This window comes from Colias eurytheme, chromosome 25, assembly GCF_061535395.1.
Source record: "Colias eurytheme isolate Ceu_HAF_F1 chromosome 25, ilColEury1 Martin Lab GWU primary, whole genome shotgun sequence".
Lineage (NCBI taxonomy): Eukaryota > Metazoa > Arthropoda > Insecta > Lepidoptera > Pieridae > Colias > Colias eurytheme.
Genome location: NC_143004.1, coordinates 1,620,710 through 1,642,818, shown reverse-complemented (window position 1 = coordinate 1,642,818; position 22,109 = coordinate 1,620,710). Strand labels below are relative to the sequence as shown.

The window sequence follows — 22,109 nt, the reverse complement described above, 5'->3', positions numbered from 1 at the left end:
CGCCGTAACGTTGTTATGTCGCAGCGGCGTCGTAGCAGCGTTGCACAGCGTGTCCTTCCTTGTGATGCAAAACAACTGAGCGGTGCCGCTCCGACGTCGCACCGCATTCACACCTCCCCGCCTCGTCTTGGTGGTTACAAGTCCGGTGCGGCGCCGGAGCGCATCGTGTGACATGCCACAGATATTTCTATGTAAGACGACGCAGCGACACCGCTCCGGTGCCGCACCGCCGCCGCAACGCATCGTGTGCCCCCGCCGTTAGTCTACACGGGCGAAGCTGGCGGGAAGCTACTTACTATGTTAATAAAAGTGGAATTAGTTATTGGTATGTTTCTTTAAAAATCTATAAAATGCTCATCAAGAGGTAACAATACACAGGATAAATTAATATTCTTAAGTCGCTAAATTTATCAGTAAAAATTATGAATCTATGTTTATTTTTTAACTTTAGATACTAGATTTCCGCCAGTTTCGCCCGTGTTTTCAAATAAAAACCCGCATAGCTCCCGTTCCTATGGGCTACTATTTGATATTTCCAGCATTAAAAATCCTACGCCTTATTCTGGCCCTTCAGCTACCTACATAACAAATTTCATTGTAATCGGTTCAGTAGTAATTGCTTGAAAGAGAAACATAATCCATACATGCTCACAAACTTTCGCATTTATAATATGTATTAGTAGGATTTATGTTTTATCTGTCGAAATGTATTATTATTAAATATAACATTTGCAATGTTCTAATACTGACAAGAACTGCAAACTAGACTTTGGGACTTTTAGAAAGCTTTTAACAAAACTTTTTATTCTACAAAGGTCATAAGTTCAAATAAATTAGGTACGTTCAAAATTTTTGTGATCAAGTTTTAAAAAGTTAAGAAATGCGAGCTTTTTTTCTTATCTATTCATATTTTGACTATTTATAGCTCTCTCTCTTCTCTTATTTATAGCTCGAATAACCAGAACAGACTAGCATTTTCTGGAAAAGAAAATTCTTACAACTGAAACTAATGAACAATCAATTCCACGTCTATTGACATATAAAAGCGCGGGAAAATTATGAGCATATTCTGTCAGTGCGCAACCGTTGCCGTGGCTAGCGCGGGCACGCGGGCGTCACTTTATAATAAACGCAATAATTTAAAAAAAAATCAAGCCAGCCATAAAAATTAAAAAATAAAACCTCCTTTGTAATCTCGTATTTTTTTTTTTCATGATAAGCACCGGCTGAAAATATTTTTTTTATAAAAAAAAGTTTGAACTCTAGTGATCATAGTAAATACTTTTTAGTGTGTGTTCAAAATGGTGAGCAAGGTGTATAAAGTTAGTTCGGAAAAGCAAGAGAAGCATGGAAGCAAGCATAACCAAGTGTTAATGTCGATTGTTGGTGAGTAAATATTTCTAAATGAAGACAGTTTTTTTTTTCAATTAAGTATAATATTAAGTATATTAGAGCAAAAATTAGTTATATTAAACAGATATATATTGGAATATGATTATAATGATATAAATATTCCAATAATAAGTATATATGTATTTAAAATAGGTTTATTTATAATATAATCAATAATACTAAAAAGTAATACCAAATAGAGAAAGGTAGAGTAGAAAAGCTCTCGATATGCTACAACTGAACATCTTATGATATTTAGTTAGTTATAGTTAAAAAAAATTAAAAGAAAAATTTCGCACAATAAATCCATACTAATATTATAAATGCGAAAGTAACTCTGTCTGTCTATCTGTTACTCAATCACGCTTTAACTGCTGAACCAATTTGCATGAAATTTAGTATAGAGATATTTTGATACCCGAGAAAGGACATAGGCTACTTTTTACCCCGGGACATAGGATAGGTTTTATCCCGGAAATCCCACGGGAACGGAAACTATGCGGGTTTTTCTTTGAAAACGCGGGTGAAGCCGCGTGCGGAAAGCTAGTATAAACATATTTTAAAGGATATATTCTCAGATTATATTTTTATAAATTATCAGTCACGAAAACGAGTCGCTTTATAAAATTTTATTATTAAAAATTTATTCAAACTCTATGTACAACGCAACAGTCTGTGAAAACCATATAAGTCCACTTTTACATATCTTAAAATACATAATAATATATCCATTAATGTACAGTATATTATTTAACGATAGTATTCAATGAGGTAATTAAAAAATAAACATTAAAAGGGAAGTACCTGTATACTTTGTTTATTGTAAATACGTAATCTGAAGTCCACTATGTTAGTAAATAATAACTAATACTTTAAGTGGGAGTCGAGCATGCTTCGGCACGAATTGGGCCACGCTCGCACCGGGGAAGGTACCACACCCTCACAGAATATCGGCGCCATAGTGACAGTTTACTGTCGCGTTCCGTACGGTGAGTGAGGGGTCCGGAGGCCCACATCCCTTCCCATCCCCTACCCATCCTCTCTTTCCCTGTCCTCATTCCCTCCCATCCTCGCCCCTTCTACCTAACTCCTTCCAAATCCCTTTGAGGACAGCAACACATCCACTTCCCAGTGGAGTGGATGCTTATGGGCGGCGTGTATCGCTTAACACCAGGCGACGCGTCTGCTCGTTTGCTATCCTATGGCATATGCAATACAAGAAACACTACTGTCAGTGTACAATATAATTGAGAAACTGTCTCACTGATATCACAGAATACATAATAGTAGCTAAACGCTACAGAACGGACACTCTCCGCCTCCCGCCAAAATTAAACACTTACCTCCCCCGCACGATCAGTCTAAAAATGGTCCATATTTTTCTACAGGGACGATACGCAACGAAGATTGACAACATTAATCAAATTGACTTATAGTAATTTTATTATTTTGGATTTGTGATTATCGTTTTTCGTAGAAATGGTTAGATATTGTGGTGTTTACGGTTGTATTTCATCAGAAAAACGCGAATTTTTTTTACGCTAGTCAAAAATGTGCCAACCATAAAGCGTTAACACACACATTTGCAGTCTCTGTCAAAACGATAATTTTGTATGGAGTGTCCGGGGTGTGCTGATATATTAGTTACTTAAGTACTCATAAATTATTATTATTAAGACTTGGAACTGTTTTTCATTTATCACTATGTAGTATAAAACAAAGTCGATTTTTCTGTCCCCATATTCCTTTGTATGGTTAAATCTTTAAAATTAAGCAGCACATATTGATGCGATTTTTTTAATAGATAGTGATTCAAGATGAAGGTTTTTGTATATAATTTATTAGGTTTTTGACTATTAACTTTAAGCTAACATATTTTTTTTACAATAATAATTTTACTTATGGACTAGATATAATATACATAGTTAGTACTTTAAACTGAAAAGGATTTTTTTTTGTAATCTGCTTCAAAAAAACAAATATTTTTTAAAAAATCCCTACCTCATATAGGTACATAGTGTGAAAAATTATAACAATCAATTACTAGGTAAACCCAAAGGGAAATCTTCTCGGAAGAGCTAATAATTTTCCTGTTACTATTATTATGATTTAAATAATATTTATTATCAATACATTATAACAGCAAAATGGCATGTCAAATGCGTGCCAAATACCAATGAAATGAAAGTGATAGTATTTCTGTTTGTGTCACAAGACACATAATAAAAAACTAAACTTCCTCGTCTTACTTATAAATTATCTATACTAATATTATAAAGCTGAAGAGTTTGTTTGTTTGTTTGAACGCGCTTATCTCGGGAACTACTAGTCCGATTTGAAAAATTCTTTCGGTGTTAGATTATCGAGGAAGGCTTTAAGCTATAATATATATCATCATGCTAAGATCAACAGGAGCGGAGCAATGCGGGTGAAACCGCGGAGCACAGCTAGTGTATTATAATTAGATGAAATTTAAAGAGACCAACCGGAAACTTTCAAATATAAATGAATTATTAGAATCGATTCATTGAAAATGCGGTTAATTTCAAAAGTTTGCTTGCGTAATTTTAAATATTTTAGATATTAGCTAGGTTCTTTTAGGCAAGCGGTTCGAGTTTCTTCGATTAAAATAATAATATTTTCATTGCTATGAAGTATAATAAATAAGAATATAAATAAATAATATATATTCCTCTTCAACATTCCACGTTTCCAAAAAAATGGAGTCATTGGCTTACCTACTTATAGTCAGAGCCTATTTCGAATTTATGTTATAAGTTTTGTAAAGACATTGTACTTTCTCAGTATTTATTAGTATTATAGAAAAGGTATAAGATTAAGGAGAAGATTAACATTATTCTTATCCATTCCTAGAATCTCTATAATACTGCTATACCAACATATTATTTACCGGAATCGATATTTTGTCGATATTTTTATATATCTGCAATAAGAAGTTATATTTTTTATATTTATACTAGCGGTCCGCCCCGGCTTCGCCCGTGGTACATAATTACGTTAACTCTACATAAGAACCATCCTCGTACTTCAAGGAATATAATAAAAAAAGAATTATCGAAATCGGTTCAGCCGTTCTCGAGTTATGCGCTTACCAACACATTTTGCGATTCATTTTTATATATAAGAAGATTATTGTACATATATATTTATATTATTGTACATAAACATACATGAATTTACTAGCTGTGCCCCGCGGTTTCCCCGCGTGGCTCCTGTAGCTCTTAGCGTGATGATATAACTTATAAGCCTTCCTCAAAAAATGGGCTATCTAACACCGAAATAATTTTTCTAATCGGACCAGTAGTGGTTCCTGAGATTAACGCGTTCAAACAAACAAACAAACAAACTCTACAGATTTATAATACATATATAAGTATATCTCAATATTTATCATAGAATTTAATTATAAATTACTTCAATGAATAAATCCACAAGAAAATTTATTTTACTGAAACTAATATCCAATCTTTACTTAATTGATACAAAGTCTAACGATTCGAAAACGCAAAAGAAATAATTGAGTTAAAAATGTTCAAAAGGGCTTTCTGATAAAGGAATAATTCGATAAATCGTCTGAATCAAATGTATACGTAACATTGCTACAGAGTATTTTCTAGTGTTTGATTTTACGCGAGTATTATACATATAATATAGAAACTAGCTTTCCGCCTGCGGCTTCGCCCGTCTTGTCTAAAACATAATAAATTATGTACTAAAACCTTCCTCTTGAATCACTCTAGGTAACTATGTATTGAAAAAAACCGCATCAGAATCCGTTGCGTAGTTTTAAAGATTTAAGCATACCTACATAGGGACATCAGGGACAGAAAAAGCGACTTTGTTTTATACTATGTAGTGATGATTAAAGACTTTTTAACGGATTTTAAACGCGATTTATTCATTATATTATTTTCCCGACATTTCGAACTGCTACGGATTTGAAATTCTAGGACTGCCTCTAATCAATACTAGATATTTAAAGCCATTATTTTATTTTTTACATTATTATTTACTTCATAAACATCCATGCTTTTTGTAAATAATACCCGCGCTCATCTTATTTTTAACACTTAATTGTGCTACCAACAAAAAACGCTAAAGGTGCAATAAAAACAAAACTTATTGACCGTTGTTACTTATGACACATTTGACGAATTGTTATTTTTAAATATTTTAATACTTTATAATTTTTTATTTGACATTTGATTGCAATCAGACGCGTCAATAATCCATACTAAGAGCGGGGGCACACGATGCGTTGCGGCGGCGGTGCGGCGCCGGAGCGGTGTCGCTGCGTCGTCTTACATAGAAATATCTGTGGCATGTCACACGATGCGCTCCGGCGCCGCACCGGACTTGTAACCACCAAGACGAGGCGGGGAGGGGTGAATGCGGTGCGACGTCGGAGCGGCACCGCTCAGTTGTTTTGCGTCACAAGGAAGGACACGCTGTGCAACGCTGCTACGACGCCGCTGCGACATAAAAACGTTACGGCGCCGCACCGCTCGTGTGCCCACTGACACGGTGAAATCTTTGCGGTGCGGCGCCGCAACGCATCGTGTGCCCGCGCCCTAATATTATAAATGCGAAAGTAACTCTGTCTGTCTGTCTGTTACTCAATCACGCCTAAACTACTGAACCAATTTGCATGAAATTTGGTATGGACATATTTTGATATCCGAGAAAGGACATAGGCTACCTTTTATTGCGAAATATGTACCACGGGCGAAGCCGGGGCGGACCTCTAGCATAATATAAAGCCGGCTACTCACGTACCTGCAGCAGGGGCAATATTTTAATTACACCCTTAATTCCTTAATTGTGATTTTATGACGACGAGGCAAGCAGGGGCAATTTACAACAGCTAAAATGCTCCACCCCCGTGCAAGCGAGATTGTTCCATGTTTAATGAACAAATGTTGAAATGTAACAAATAATATTATAATAAACTAGCGGTCCGCCCCGGCTTCGCTCGTGGTACATATTTATGTTTTCTCTACATAAGAACCATCCTGGTACTTCAAGGAATATAATAAAAAAAGAATTATCGAAATCGGTCCACCCGTTCTCGAGTTATGCGCTTACCAACACATTTTGCGATTCATTTTTATATATAAGATTATGTCTAAAGCTGAATAAATTCGTGTACATACGCCATTGTAACAGTGTAACATAAATTAGTGTGAACACAGGCTCCTGAAAAACAGTTTACAACTATATTAGGAGCCTGGGTCATTAAATTTTTGTAAGATATATCTAATGGTGCAAATAAATGATTTATTTATTTATTTATTTATTTATTTATTTATTTATATTGCCCCTGCGGCAGGTACCTACGTGAGTAGCCGGCTTTATACTATACTAGCTTTCCACCCGCAGCTTCGCCCGCGCAGTCAAAGAAAAACCCGCATAGTTCCCGTTCCCGTGGGATTTCCGGGATAAAACCTATCCTATTTCCCGGGATAAAAAGTAGCCTATGTCCTTTCTCAGGTATCAAAATATCTCTATACCAAATTTCATGCAAATTGGTTCAGTAGTTAAGGCGTGATTGATTAACAGACAGACAGACAGAGTTACTTTCACGTTTATAATATTAGTATGGATTATTAATCGCTATGTAAATAGCGATTGCAGTTGAAATATTGCCAAAACAATGCACGTGCTATAAATAATTCTAATCACCTTTCTTTTATACATATATAAATAGTGTAATATATAATATTATGTTATTTATATATGTACTTTGCTATTTCACGTGATCTCAGGTAGGTAAATGTCAAAGTTCAGTGTAATTAAATAATTCAAAATGTCAACGTAATTTACTCGTATTTTTATGGTACAATATCGATTGGAATTGTATTATAATATATTAATAATAAATCATCTGAAACATTAATTTAAAACTATAGCGGTCCGCCCCGGCTGCGCCCGTGGTACATGTTTACGTTTTCTCTCCATAAGAACAGCTATCCTCGTACTTCAAGGAATATTATAAAAAAAGAATTAACGAAATCGGTTTAGCCGTTCTCGAGTTACTTATGCGCTTACCAACACATATTGCGATTCATTTGTATATCATAGAATATAATTTCATATGCAGCTATATGTTTGAAGTTTTATAACAGAAAATTAATCAAATCGGACAGACAAAACAGAACTATGTAACTTAAAATATTTTATCAGTACAAAACGTTCAATAACAGTATCAAATTTACACAACACCGCAAATAATTTATTTGTATTGTACCTACTAAAGAAGATTTATTACTACGTCATAGTTACTTTGATTTGGGTTTGATAGCAATTAATTGTACTTCCCTCAGCCCTTCTCAAGATTAGTGAGAACGCCTTGTAACGTTAGACACCTAAAGTAAGTTCCATCAACATTTTGATATTGAAACAAGGAAGTGAAAATAAAGTCTTCTAAACTACAACACATTATAAGGGATTAAGGGTGTTTTCCACCAATAATGTGCGAGAATGTGTTTGTAAATAACCAATAGAATCACTTCAAACGCTAAACACTTCAAATTTCAAACTAAATGAAGCGATATGATTGGTTCTTTCAAACACATTCTTCGCTACACATCCTCGCATATAAGAAGCACCCTAAACGTCATCTTCATCATCAGACGTTCCCACTGCTGGGACACGGGCCTCCTATGAGGGTACAGGCCACAATCCACAACGCTGTCCAAGTGCGGTGTGGCAATCACATGTCATCGAATTTTAATGAAGAACAATTAATTGTAATAAAGCAATAGTCCTTACTCTAAACTACAATATTTTAATATTATTTATGCAAAAAAAAAGCAAAAAATGTCTCTGGATTATAATCCAGAGGTGACACGAACACCCTGTGATGACGGGAGCCTTAAAAAAAATCTACAATATTATGCAATTAAAAGTTTTTTACAAAAAATTAAATTTCCTTAACAAAAACAACACAGGTATTAAAACTTACGTACCTAATAACAAAGATATTTTTGGCAATATCGATTAAATAATCTGGATATGGGATCAGTTTAAATAACTTTGAGAAATTGTGCCTTATTTTTCTTCTCCGTAGATACTGCTTTCCGAATCGGTGGTAAATGTTAAAATATGTAATGACGTTTCAAAAGTGCTTCTGGAAGAAGTCTAATTGAATAAATAAATGTTTGAGTTTGAGTTTTGTTAAAAAGGACTTATTTTACTATACATATATTATCTGAGTATTTTCGTTATAAAATGGATTATGGCTTCATAAAAAATTAGAACCTAACCTGTTTCTAATTTAGATATTTCTATTATACCTAGACGAAACATTATGTAATTTTTTTCGTGAATAATAATGTAAACGTGTGTTGATTTGCGTAAATTATTACCAAAGATGATTCTAAATTATAGCCAAATTATAGATCTACATTCCAGTACATAAAAAGCAAATAATCCATACTAATATTATAAATGCGAAAGTAACTCTGTCTGTCTGTCTGTTACTCAATCACGCCTAAACTACTGAACCAATTTACATGAAATTCGGTATGGAGATATTTTGATACCCGAGAAAGGACATAGGCTACTTTTTATCCCGGGAAAATGACGCAATCCCGGAAATCCTACGGGAACGGGAACTATGCGGGTTTTTCTTTGACAGCGAAGCCGCGGGCGGAAACCTAGTATGTATATAAAAAACTAGCTTTCCGCCCGCTTCGCCTGCTTTGATTAAAACCTATTAAATTCTATACTAAAACCTTCCTGTGGAATCACTCTATTTAAAAAAAACACATCGAAATCCGTTGCGTAGATATGAAGATTTAAGCATACATAGAGTTATAGAGAATGCAATTGTTTTTATACCATGTAGTGATATACAGACTAATATATTATAAAATCTTTGGTCACACAGAAAATAAAATAACATATTAGCATCGCGTTATAATTTATAAAGCGCTTATAAGTTCTTAAATTTATCTCCCTACAAAATAAAGCTACCATAAAAAAAATGATTCATATAAGAAGTTTACCTCTTTCTTAGCAACTTCCTAAAAGTAGGAAGTTCTATGTACTGAATTAAAAAACACTACTATAAGTAATTACCTTGTAGAATTAAATAAATAAACATATTCCTTTCTCCATTTATTTCTTCAACCAGAAAATCTTAACATCTAGAAATGAAACACGTGTATAATCTGTTTAAAAGCCTTTCAAACGCAAAAAATTAAAACACAAAAACACTTGAAACTATTTTATTGTTTCAGTGTGCATGCCAATCCTCGCCTATGGGACTGCCATGGGCTGGATATCTCCAAACAAATCCCTTTTAATGGGAGAAACATCACCTGCCACCAAACCTTTAACCGAAGAAGAGGTGTCATGGATGGCATCCATTATGTTTATTTTCGCACCAATAGCAGTTTTCATATATGGCGTCGCAGCTGATAAGTTTGGACGGAAGAATGCTTTGCTGTGCGCTTCTATTCCTATTTCGGTAAGTGTTTCAAGAATTTTTTTATAATTTATATTATCGAATATAGATGATAAAATGTGAGCCGCCAATGGCTACCATTCATTGCTTGGCGAGGCTGCGCGGTCTGTGGGGACCCGTCTAATCAATATAAAAAGGTTATATTCCTATTTCGTTAAGGATGTAGTTTATTTTCTAGAAATTCCAGCTCAGTTTTAGAATTTACAAAATTGTTAATAGAGAAAGTGTGTGTTAAGAATAATATGTAGAGAATTTCTAAAATTTTTCAGAAGTTCAAGTTAAACCATATTAACCTTTTATATTTTACCTGCAGATTTCAAAGCAAAAAGATAAGTTTGCAAAAAAATAAAATGATGAAATTTTCGTGCCTAATGCGGTGCTCACGATGTCATTCATATATTTTATTAGGGGCTGATTGATATACAAAGCAAGCGAAATTTAACTCTCCATTGTTGTGTCCCCTTTTTTCATTAAGTTCTTAGCTAAGTTTTAATTACTACTAGATTATCTGAAGGAAATAATACTATCTACAGGTCGGCTGGGCAGTCAAGCTGATATGTACCCACCCTATCGCTCTGATAGGAGCCAGGGCCCTGATAGGCTTTGGTTCGGGTGGTGGCTTCGTGGTCTGCCCCCTGTATGTGAAGGAGATCAGTGAAGATAGTATACGGGGCATGACGGGGACTTTTGTTATATTCTCTCAGGTAATTATTATATTGCATTATTATAAAGTAACTCACATATTTTGTGACAAAGTATTTTATGGTGTGTGGTATATACCTGAACTAGCGACCCGCCCCGGCTTCGCACGGGTGCAATGCTGATACTAAATACACTACAGAAAAACTGTGAACGTTGTATATTAAAAAAGAATAGCGGCCCGCTCCGACTTCGTACGGGTATTAAAATAGATAGCCGGGCGGCCGGCCGGTACCGCCGCAAACGCTACGTCCCGCAATTTTTAAATCTGTAATATCTTCGAAAATATTCACTTAAATCATACGGTGTAAAGGGCCATATAGATCTATATTAAACAAACAATGTATTCAAGGTATTTAATTGGTTAAGGATTAATGCTGTATTGGTTAAAATCGCATCGAAAATTAGCCATTATTTGTCGTAAAATGTAAATGACAAAAAAAAGTTATTGTGGGTTATCCATAAGAGATAGACATATACCATCGCGGACTTTTCTGTAGACCTTTTCAATGTGTATAATACTTAGTACATTATTTTGATAAAACTCGTAGGGTTCAGCCTGCGTTTGCAATATAAGCGGAAAAAATATAATTTTTTACGACATCACTTTAGAAACCTCAAAAATAACAGTACTTCTCCACTATTTAATGGATGTTATTATACATATAAACCTTCCTCTTGAATCACTCTATCTATTAAAAAAAACCGCATCAAAATCCGTTGCGTAGTTTCAAAGATTTAAGCGTACAAAGGGACATAAGGACATAGGGACATAGGGACAGGGAAAGCGACTTTGTTTTATACTATGTAGTGATAGTGATGTAGTGATAGTGATAGTGATGTAGTGATAAGGTATTTTAATTTAATAACACGCTTTTATAAGCTTTATCTCTATGCATGTATGTTTGTGTGTAACCGACTCCTACAGAATCAATATTGACCCACTTTTAATGTCCATTTATATCTGTATACATAATATAAATCTAACTTTGTACAATAATCAAAGATCAGTGACTCTACAATAATTAAAAGGTATTTATACAAATTTAAAAAATATCACGACTAAAGGATTCATACTTTTTTCATTTCAAACTATTGTAAAAACATATTATACAAGTTAGCTTATAACAACTACAAACTAATAAAACATAAACAAAGTATTACATAATATTAGCTATTAAAACTGCATAAAGATATTATGATAATGCACTATTCTTAAAACTATATTATATTAGCAATACCAAGAAACGATAACCTGTGGGGAAAGAACCCACACACAATATGCTTCATAATAATATATTAAGATCACGTTTATCATTTTTGTTTTAGCTTTGAATTTTCCTCGTACCTAATTGAAACAGCTTATTAACTAATTAATGCTTATATTATTTACTAAAAAAATATTTTTTACTAAATATTGTCAGCACTTTCTTACTTTTGGCTTGTTATTTCGAAGATCGGCCCGCGGCTTCGTGGTACGTAGAAAAAAGTAGCATGATATTATGTGTTAATTTTAATTTTGCGCTCTTCCAAATTTAATCTAAATCCGATCAGCTATTTATTAGGTTAGGTACCAACTAAACTTCTCAAAAACTTTTTCAAATCCATATGCTATGATAGCCTTTACTTGTACTTTGATATATATACAAAAAATCTTACTCGTCGAACGTGTAAGTGTAACAAATAACTTAAAAACTACAATACACTCCGATAAGGCCGGCTACGCACATACCTGCAGCAGGGGCAATTTAGAGAACAGCTGAAATGCTCCGACCGCCGTGCAACCGAGATTGTTCCAATATTGCCCCTGCGGCTGATACGTGAGTAGCCGGCTTTAGAGTATGTTAAACATGATAAAATACTATTATTATTTCTTTATCCAGACAGTTGGAAACCTCCTAGTATTCGTGCTAGGGGATCTACTCCCGTTCAACACAGTTCTGTGGATATTACTGGCGATACCTTTGGTGCATTTCTGCATCTTACTACGGTTGCCAGACACACCGTCTTACTTGGTTAAATGTGGGAAGAATGAGGTATGTAATCTATATATTTACCATATTTGATATTTTTAACATAGTAGGTAATTATTATACTACGTAAAGCAATCACTTTTTGAGGTAGAGCTACTACAATACACCTTCTAAATTATGTATCTAGATATAATATAGATACTTACATGAACTTTGAAACGCTTTTACGAAAATTGCATAGACGGAGGAGGGTAAAATTTAGCTCATTAATCTATACTAATATTATAAAGCTGAAGAGTTTGTTTGTTTGTTTGAACGCGCTAATCTCGGGAACTACTGGTCCGATTTGAAAAATTCTTTCGGTGCTAGATAGCCCATTTATCGAGGAAGGTTATAGGCTATATATCATCACGCTACGACCAACAGGAGTGGAGCCACGGGGGTGAAACCGCGCGGAGCAGCTAGTATTTTATATAGAGTGGACTGGAGGTGTTTTTTTTTTTTTGTCGCATAAAAATAAAAGAAGTTTTAACGAATTGCTACTATCAACTGAAAAATACATTTAACCCAATATCAATTTACGCAGAACAAGATATTTGAAGAAGCTTCCAGAACAATGACAAAGTACCTAAATTAACATTTTTGATAAATTCCATTTCCACGAATCGATACGAGATAAATAATAAACATAGACAGGCATTTTCATTATAATATTTTACATATAAGTCTTATTAAGAGCACCCACTGATTTATCAAAATATAGGCTAAACTTTCAATTGAAAAGCATTGATATAAACAGTTCAATAGGTTAATAGAATTAAATTATAACTAAAACATACAAATTTCTCTCTTTTATTTACCTAACCTAGTTTCATTAGTGACGTAAAGACGCCCCGCTTTTTGAAGATAATTTAAATAATGTTAGAATTAATTCAAAATTAATAAATAACTAGCATTAGATAAATACTACATTTTTGGATAAGTTACAAAGATAGGAATAGTTTTTTAAGGAAAAAAAATTAATTGCTTTATTACACTTTATTGTACTTACAAACATGAATTTAAAAACAATGAAAAAAGTTATAATTATATCAAAACCAAAGGAACGAATCACACTGAATACTTACCTACTTATCTCTTATTATTTCAAATCGGTTAGTAGCTCCAATAGATTGACGAAAGAGACGCTTCATAAACATATGTTGCGAATATAATAGAGCTAGAGCCCACGACGCGGACGGCCAGACATTCCTTATTTTATAAAAGTTGAAAGTTTCTCTGTATTTGTCTCCTATACAGATAAGAGAGACCAGCGACATCAAGTCTGGGTTGTGGTTACTTTGGCAGGAAACAGGTAGTAAAGGTGTATAAAATAGTACCTAACTTTCATTATAGTTTTTATATATTACTTGGGGATGTATAAAAAGATGTTATCTCAAGAGCCGGACAGTTTTCATGGTTTTTACATCTTGCCGTCTTGCCATCTTGCCTTGCTTGAGATACGTGGAATTCCATCAACATAAGTCCCCGAAAAAAATAAAATTATGTAAAAACTAATAACTTTATTATTGTCGTGGGCTCTTGGGATATAAATATTAATAGACCGGGAGATACTGACACAAAATTTCGAGTCATTTGTATCAGGATGGCGGTTCTACAGGGGTCTTAGTACGCAATGACAAAAAGAAAAATGATGGTGTGAACGCTGGTACCGGTGGGTTAGTCGCGTGGGCGTTAGTCGAACTCGTCGGAAAAATAGCGAAAGTCAAACGATTTGTAACACAAAAATTTTAGAATTTACCGATAGCCCATAAAAAAGAAGTAGGCGGTAGTGTCATGCCATACTTTTCCGGTATGACTTACAGCCCGCCATACCGACGCGAATGTGTTGATTTAAAAAAAACAATTATTCAACCATTTGTACCAAGCTAACTTTAGCACAGGTAACCATCGTCGTGCAGCCATTTACGAAAATCGCCATGCCATACTTTTCGGACGATTCCAAATGGTCGCCATACCGCCGAAAATATGCAAAATTTTTTTATTTCGCCTATCTTTTTGTACCAGTATTGCATTTGGCTTTTTGGAGAGTATTTGCTAAAATGTGACCATTATTATATTTGCCATACTTCTAGTAGGGGGAAAAAGTGCTGTCATACTTGAAAAATAAATTTATTATTAATTTATATAAGTGAAGATTTCCAACACCTAGATCTTTGAAATTTTGTATTTATATTCGTTGATCCTCAAACTTACAGGAAAAATAAGTGCCATACTGTTACAAATCGTTTTACTTTCGCTATTTTCCGACGAGTTCGACTAACGCCCACGCGACTAAGCCGCCGGTACCAGCGTTCACACCATCATTTTTCTTTTTGTCATTGCGTACTAAGAACCCTGTAGAACCGCCATCCTGTTACAAATGACTCGAAATTTTGTGTCAGTATCTCCCGGTCTAAATGACATAAATAGTGAAATATTATTGTTATTATTAGAAACTAGTAGTCCGCCCCGGCTTCGCCCGTGGTACATATTTCGCAATAAAAGGTAGCCTATATCCTTTCTCGGGTATAAAAATATCTCCATACCAAAATTCATGCAAATTGGTTCAGTAGTTTAGGCGTGATTGAGTAACAGACAGACAGACAGAGTTACTTTCGCATTTATAATATTAGTATGGATTAGTGATCTAAATTGTAAAATATTATTGTAACTACTAGAAATTAAAGATTATATAACAGAATGCTGATATTTTCTAATTCAATAATTGGTTTATTATTAATCAATTAAATACTTTTTACTTCGTTTTCGTGCTTATTTTTCAATTCGAACCAAAAGTTTAATTTAGTGTCTCTGACATAGGTGAAAATATAATACAAATTATATTTATTACAATATAAGCACTTTGTGTTCTATACAACATTATGCCACAAAACACATTGAATAGAAATTCGTGATCACAAGTTTATATCTTGTTTGTAACGAGAAACATTATCTGAAATAGTTCTCGTAAATAATCATTGCAGTAATTAACATGATAAATGCACTGTATTGAATTAACTAGATATATCAAGGTAAATGATTTCGTAACCATTTTGTTGATAATAATTTGCGTATAGGTTATGTTATAATTTAAATTCTAAATAAATAAATAAATAAATAAATAAATAAATAAATTACGATTTGAAATTTGCTTCAGTCATACATGCCACTGCGTAGATGTGGTGGCAAAAGTTCGCCATAATTTTTCATATAGCCATTACAACGATGAAAATTAAAACAAATTAAAAAATAGGTATAGATACCTCTCAAACTGAAGTCCATAAACCAGTTTACACTACAAAACATGCGTTAAAAATTACCTACAAATCTAAAAACAGACATTTGAAAAAAGTTAAATACACTGCGAATTGCGAACGTATAAATAACGTGGTTAAAACAACCCTTCTTACAAAGCTGCGATAAAAACTTATCTAAATAAGACTTACCTACGTAACGTATAGACATGTGTATTAATTAATTTTAGCTTCGTACTTTAAAAAGCCCCAAACTTTATAAATAAGTAACTATAACATCTTTAATCTTTATGTATTTCAGGAAACAGCAAAAGTGCTCGGCTGGCTACGTTCTATCCCTCACACGGATTCCTCCATCAGCGAAGAAGTAGACAGACTTATAATAGAACAAACCACTTCAGAACTGAAGTTCTCTCCCAAACTGCTGTGTAAGTATTCATTCTTTGATAATTAGATAAAAGTATTCTAACAGTGCATTTACATCAAACGAACTTAGAGCTAGAGCGATAGCTTTTGTTCTACAATACGTGCGTAAAAAATATCGATAGTTTGAGAATCAATTAAAAACATAGTAGGTACCTTCGCCTTTGATGCTTATAAAACAATGTACATTTTGATATTTAGTAATGTTTTTTTTAACGAGGATTTTTTTAAAGAATAGAAAAAAAATATTTTTGCGTATTATTGACTGTTATGAATAAATCTACCAAGATTTAATTCCACAAAATATTTCGTTACAAAATATTGGCTCTATCATCACGCGTTGTCCTCAAAAATATAATCTCCAGAAAATTAGGTCACAAGGCTGTTGATGTATACCAGGGACACCGTAATAAATTACTTTTGAGCACAATTTTTTAGGATTTTAAAGGCTCCTGGTAAAAATCCCTGAAAATTACCTGTCTAGGACCTAGGTGATACTTAATACTTAGTTACTATATGCATACAGAAACATTATGAGGATTTATATCCTTTTCATTATTTGAAATACTAGATTCGCTTCAAGAATTTGCTGGATTTGTATTCGGAAAAAGCGTTAATTGATTTAATTTTTAATTACTATACATTGAATGTTTGTTAATGTTTGTTATCACCTTTGCTGTTCAATATTTATACAGAATACATAATGAGAATTGTCCTGGATGGGTGGAATGGAGGCATATCAATAGGTGGTCGTGTGATAAATAACTTAAGATACTACGATTGCTGATGATACTACGATTCTTGCTCAAACAAAACAAGAACTGGAAGAACTCTTGAGTCGTCTAGAAACAACAAGCATGCAATTCGGTTTGACACTCAATAGAAATAAGACGAAGGTCATGATAATTGATCGAACTGGACAAGAAAATGAAGGACCACTTTATGTTGCTAATTGTGAAGTGGTAAACAGCTACATATACCTCGGATCCACTATTACCAACACAGGAGGATGTGAAGAAGAAATTGGACGTAGATGCGCTATCACAAGATCTGCAGTGGAAAAACTAAATAAAATCTGGAAGGACAGGCGCATCACCAAGAACACAAAAGTGCGACTTATGAAATGTCTGGTATTTCCTATCTTCCTATATGGTGCGGAAACCTGGTCGCTCAAAATGCAGAATCGCCGAAAAATTGATGCGCTGGAGATGTGGTGTTGGAGGCGGATGCTGAAAATACCGTGGACGTCGTTCCGAACCAACGTCTCGATACTCAAGGAACTAAACATCGAAAATAGGCTTTCGTCGATTGTGCAGATGCGAATATTGAAGTTCTTTGGCCATATCACCAGAAATGAGGATTCCTTGGAGAGGCTTGTGGTGCAGGGACAAATTGAGGGCAAAAGATCACGGGGCCGCTCACCTACACGTTGGACCGACCTTATCGGTAAAACGACCCAGTCCAGCCTTGTAGAATGTGCTCGTAATGCTACCGATCGTCAGAAATGGAGACGTATTGTTGGACAGGGAGCGAACAAAGAAGTGACCACATCTAACAGGAATAGAGCACCATCACCATAACCACGACCACTCTGTCAAGAGTGCACGACTAAGAAGAGATACATTGAATAAAAGTTTATTCATAACACGTGTAAGAAGAGAGATGACAAAGTTTATGATTAGCCTTTTTCTTTAATAATTCTTAATTTCAGAATTCACAAAATATTGCTTATATAACATGTCAGATAGAAAGAAAGAAAATACATTTATTTGTAACGATAACAACTGCAGTTATTAAAGAAAATAATTGAAATTAACTATATACAGTAGATAATTATATCACAATACAGATTATTTTTATGGACACTATAATATTATAACCTCAGAAAAATATTCCTTATTACGTCTACACCCAAAACACTCGATAGCTTCCACAACAAAGCATTGTAAACAAGCTTTTTTCAACTGTATTTTTATTGTGCCAGTGATTGACCTCCGACATCAGCCGATTGTCCTTCATATGAAACCGTCATCATTTTCAATTTGCTAGCATATTAATTCAGTTGGCCACAATTTGTTGTGTGTCAAATGTCCTATCTACGAGTCAATTGAATAGTATTGGACATTGTATGCAAAAATAAACAATTTAGAATTGATTTCTATGTATATTTTTATGATGCATGTTTCTATGACTGGCCGGTTGGCTTGGTTGGTAGTGGGTAACTCGATGGCTTAATGGATTTTTTGTGCTCTTCTAAAAATGTTGTCTAGCTAAAATCTGTAATTTAAAAAATACATTTTTTATTATAAAATATTGATGGAGACCGAGAATGATAAATAACTAGGTACCTAAAATCGTTTTTTGCTCGTGCCCCGTATGAAAAATAAATGCATAATATTAAAAGCACTAAGTTTTTAAACACTAATATTTCACTGATCAATATTTTTTATCCCGGAAACATACACAGACGGAAGACATAAATATGTTTGAGTTCAACGCCATGACCCGTTAAAAATAATTGTCTGTTAATTCTCACGCAAATGGTGGTCGGTCAAATTCAATCAAAGGTCAAATGAAAGGGTTAGGCGCAATTAGTAAGCGTCCTCTGGTATAATATAGTTGACAAAAACATGTTTTTATCTTTAATAATTATAATTAAGTTCAATTGAAATTTTACACTGGCAACATTTGACTTATTTTTTTTTTTTTGGTTGAATTTGTGGGCAATTGCCAAGTATTGTACTACCACAAGAACATAAGTACAGCAAAGATTATATTATAATAGACTAGCTGCATCCCGCTGTTTCATCCGCAGTCGTATCGTGATTTATCCTTTTAAATTTTAATCCTAGTGTTCCCAATCCTTATGAAATCACAGAATAAAAAGTAGACTAAGTACGTTACTCCTCATTATACATCGGTATCTATCCATCAAAGTCTCATCAAAATCGGTAGAGCCATTCCAGATATTTGCCGTAACAAACAGACACACGAAAATTGTACTACTTTGTTATGTATCATGAATACATTCTTATGCATTTAGTGAAAAGCGTTTATTTTAATCACAAACATCACTCAATGTTATTACTTAATTATTTATTATTGGAACTTTAGACTAGCTTGCCACCAGCGACTTCGCTCGCAGACTGCAAACATATTTTGTAATTCCTACTTCATAGTTTTTCGAATCGAATCGAAATTTAGCGTCTTATACCTATTACTAGCTTCCGCCCACGACTTTGTACGTGCATCCTCGTTTTTCCCCGTTCCCGCAAGAATTTCGGGAAATCCTTTCTTAACGGATGCTTACGTCCTAACATCTACCTGCATGCCAAATTTCAGCCCGATACGTCCAGTGGTTTGGGCTGTACGTTGATAGATCACTATATCAGTCACCTTTGTGTTTTATATATATAGATTATACATATAGACAAGATTATATCTTACCATATTATTCTCACTCAAATTAACCACATTTGTAATACTCATCCGGAATCATACTTACTCATCTTTATTATTTCTTTACAGTTGGAGACAAAACAACCGTAAAAGCGTTCTGGGTTGCCCTCATCGTGAACCTAACGCGGGAATTCTGCGGATGCATCGCTGTCCTTGTCTATGCCAGCCATATATTTTCTGAAGCTAGTAAAGACCCTAATTCGAGCATATCTTTGTCTCCAAACAAGCAATCAATTTTGTTAGCTGCTGTGCAGATATTAGGGTCGTTTTTGGCTTGTCAACTTGTGGATAGAGTTGGGCGAAAGGTTAGTGTTTTTCTTTTTGTCTATGGCCATTAATGATTTTATGAATTAATCTTTCAATAATTATTTTCCGTTGGCTGTATATATTGGCAAACAGTTTAGAAATGGACAAGTAGTTTGATCAAAACTATCATGGTCTTTCGATTATTTTATTTTTAACAACTAACTAGCTGTTTATTCTGGCTTCACCCGGGTTCAGAAGTAACACTGTATATAACACTATATTTAAGTTACTAGCGGTCCGCCCCGGCTTCGCCCGTGGTACCTACATGTTTAAACTATCCTATCTCTCAAGTTGGTTCGAACTGCACATGGTGTGCGAATTTTATTATAATCGGTTAAGTGGTTTAGGAGTCCATTGAGGACAAACATTGTGACACGAGATTTATATATATTAAGATAACCCTGTTTACAGCCACTGCTCGTAATAACGAGTGTAGTGGCCGGGTTCAGCATGTGCCTGCTACCTGCCCATCGCCGCGCTCTGTGCGTGCATATTCACTGAACCCGGCTATTACGCTAGCCGGCTTCATATGCTTGTCTAATATATTATATAACACTGTATATAACACTGTATATTACTCTGTATATAACACTACATATTACTCTGTATATAACACTATACATAACCCTGTTTACAGCCACTGCTCGTAATAACGAGCGTAGTGGCGGGGTTCAGCATGTGCCTGCTGGGCGCGTGGTTCTACCTGCTCGGCGCGGGGCTGCCCGGCTGGCTGCCCGTCGCCGCGCTCTGTGCCTGTATATTCGCAGACGCATCTGGTTTGCAACCGCTGCCGTATGTTATTATGACCGAGATGTTCAGCTTTCAGGTGAGTTGTTTATGTAGTCCTACTTTCCTATCCTATCCTACTAATCCTATCCTATCCTACTTATCCTATCTTACCCTAACTACTTCCTATTATCCTATCCTACTTATATTATAAAATTTTATAAGAAAGTTTGTGAGGATGGATGGATGGATGTTTGTTACTCGCATGCAAATACTACTGAACCGATTACAATGAAATTTGGTATGGAGGTACCTGAAGACCTAGAATAAGACATAGGCTACTTTTTATCCCGGAAATCCCACAGGAACGGGAACTGTGCGGGTTTTTCTTTGACAACGCGGGCGAAGCCGCTGGCGGAAATCTAGTAATACATTATAATATCTACTATTGTCATTGTGTGCGTATAAATAGGCTTAAAACAACGGCTTTGAATAATTAAAGTTGTCGTCTTGTAACTAAGTACGATTAAAAAGTTTTTCCTTAAAAGATAATAAGATAGCCAGTTTCATTAAGCAATATAAAAACATTAAAATAATTCCCCATTCAAAATACTGATAAACTTTTTTACATATTTCAGCTGCGTGGTACAGTAGCCACTCTCATCATGGCAATATCACTCGGTACTGACTTCGCTCTACTAAAACTATTTGCACCTTTGAACACCTGGATAGGATACCATTCAACGTTCTGGATTTTCAGTGTTGTCTGCTTATCTAACGTGTTTTATCTAATATTCTGCGTGCCAGAAACAAAAATGCGAGATTTGGAGGACATTTACGCAGACTTAGAAGGAAAGAAACGGAAGAAAAAACAAGACGATGTCGTTGAAACCAATCATGTGTAGATTTTAATGTTTATCTGTGGACATTATTTAAAATGATTTTCATAGGTTTTGATGGTGTGTTAGTTTATTTACAAATTCTATGGTACTTAAATATTGGAAAGAGTACCAAACTATTATTAAAGTATATTAAGTATACAATATTTGTATTTCTAAATCAAATGTTAAAATTAGAATCTCGTTTTATAAGCAAATTATTGCAATAGTGCTTGCTCTGTTTGGATTTATTCCATAGTTGTGATTGAAAGGTGCCATTTTTTATTGTAAAATTTATTTTATTGTATACGAGGCTTTACAGCCATTCCAAAATTATACCATGTTATTATAGTTATTTAGTAAAGTATTTATATTTAAGTCTCAAAGAGAACAATTGAAACCAAATGGTGAAATGAAATGAAATGATTGAGTTGTGATGTAGTTACCATAAACACAAAAAATGGCG

The 22,109-nt window shown here is 34.4% G+C and overlaps 1 protein-coding gene across 1 annotated transcript; it reads left to right on the top strand.

The window, feature by feature from the left end:
• The first annotated feature begins 1,086 nt into the window (after positions 1 to 1,086).
• On the top strand, positions 1,087 to 21,983 carry LOC149897449 (facilitated trehalose transporter Tret1-like). Its single transcript, XM_090116227.1, has 8 exons — positions 1,087 to 1,386; positions 9,657 to 9,886; positions 10,417 to 10,587; positions 12,466 to 12,618; positions 16,153 to 16,279; positions 19,803 to 20,038; positions 20,677 to 20,865; positions 21,404 to 21,983. Exons 1-8 carry the CDS (start codon positions 1,302 to 1,304, stop codon positions 21,668 to 21,670), a joined length of 1,458 nt encoding a protein of 485 aa, XP_089972353.1. The 5' UTR covers positions 1,087 to 1,301; the 3' UTR covers positions 21,671 to 21,983.
• The last annotated feature ends 126 nt before the right edge of the window (positions 21,984 to 22,109 follow it).

Bases quoted from the DNA above. Each gene is read 5' to 3' on its own strand.
- LOC149897449 (XM_090116227.1), top strand. From the start codon at position 1,302: ATGGTGAGCAAGGTGTATAAAGTTAGTTCGGAAAAGCAAGAGAAGCAT. The intron at 1,387-9,656 runs GTGAGTAAATAT...TTATTGTTTCAG, and splicing joins AGTGTTAATGTCGATTGTTG to TGTGCATGCCAATCCTCGCC. The intron at 12,619-16,152 runs GTATGTAATCTA...TATGTATTTCAG, and splicing joins TTAAATGTGGGAAGAATGAG to GAAACAGCAAAAGTGCTCGG.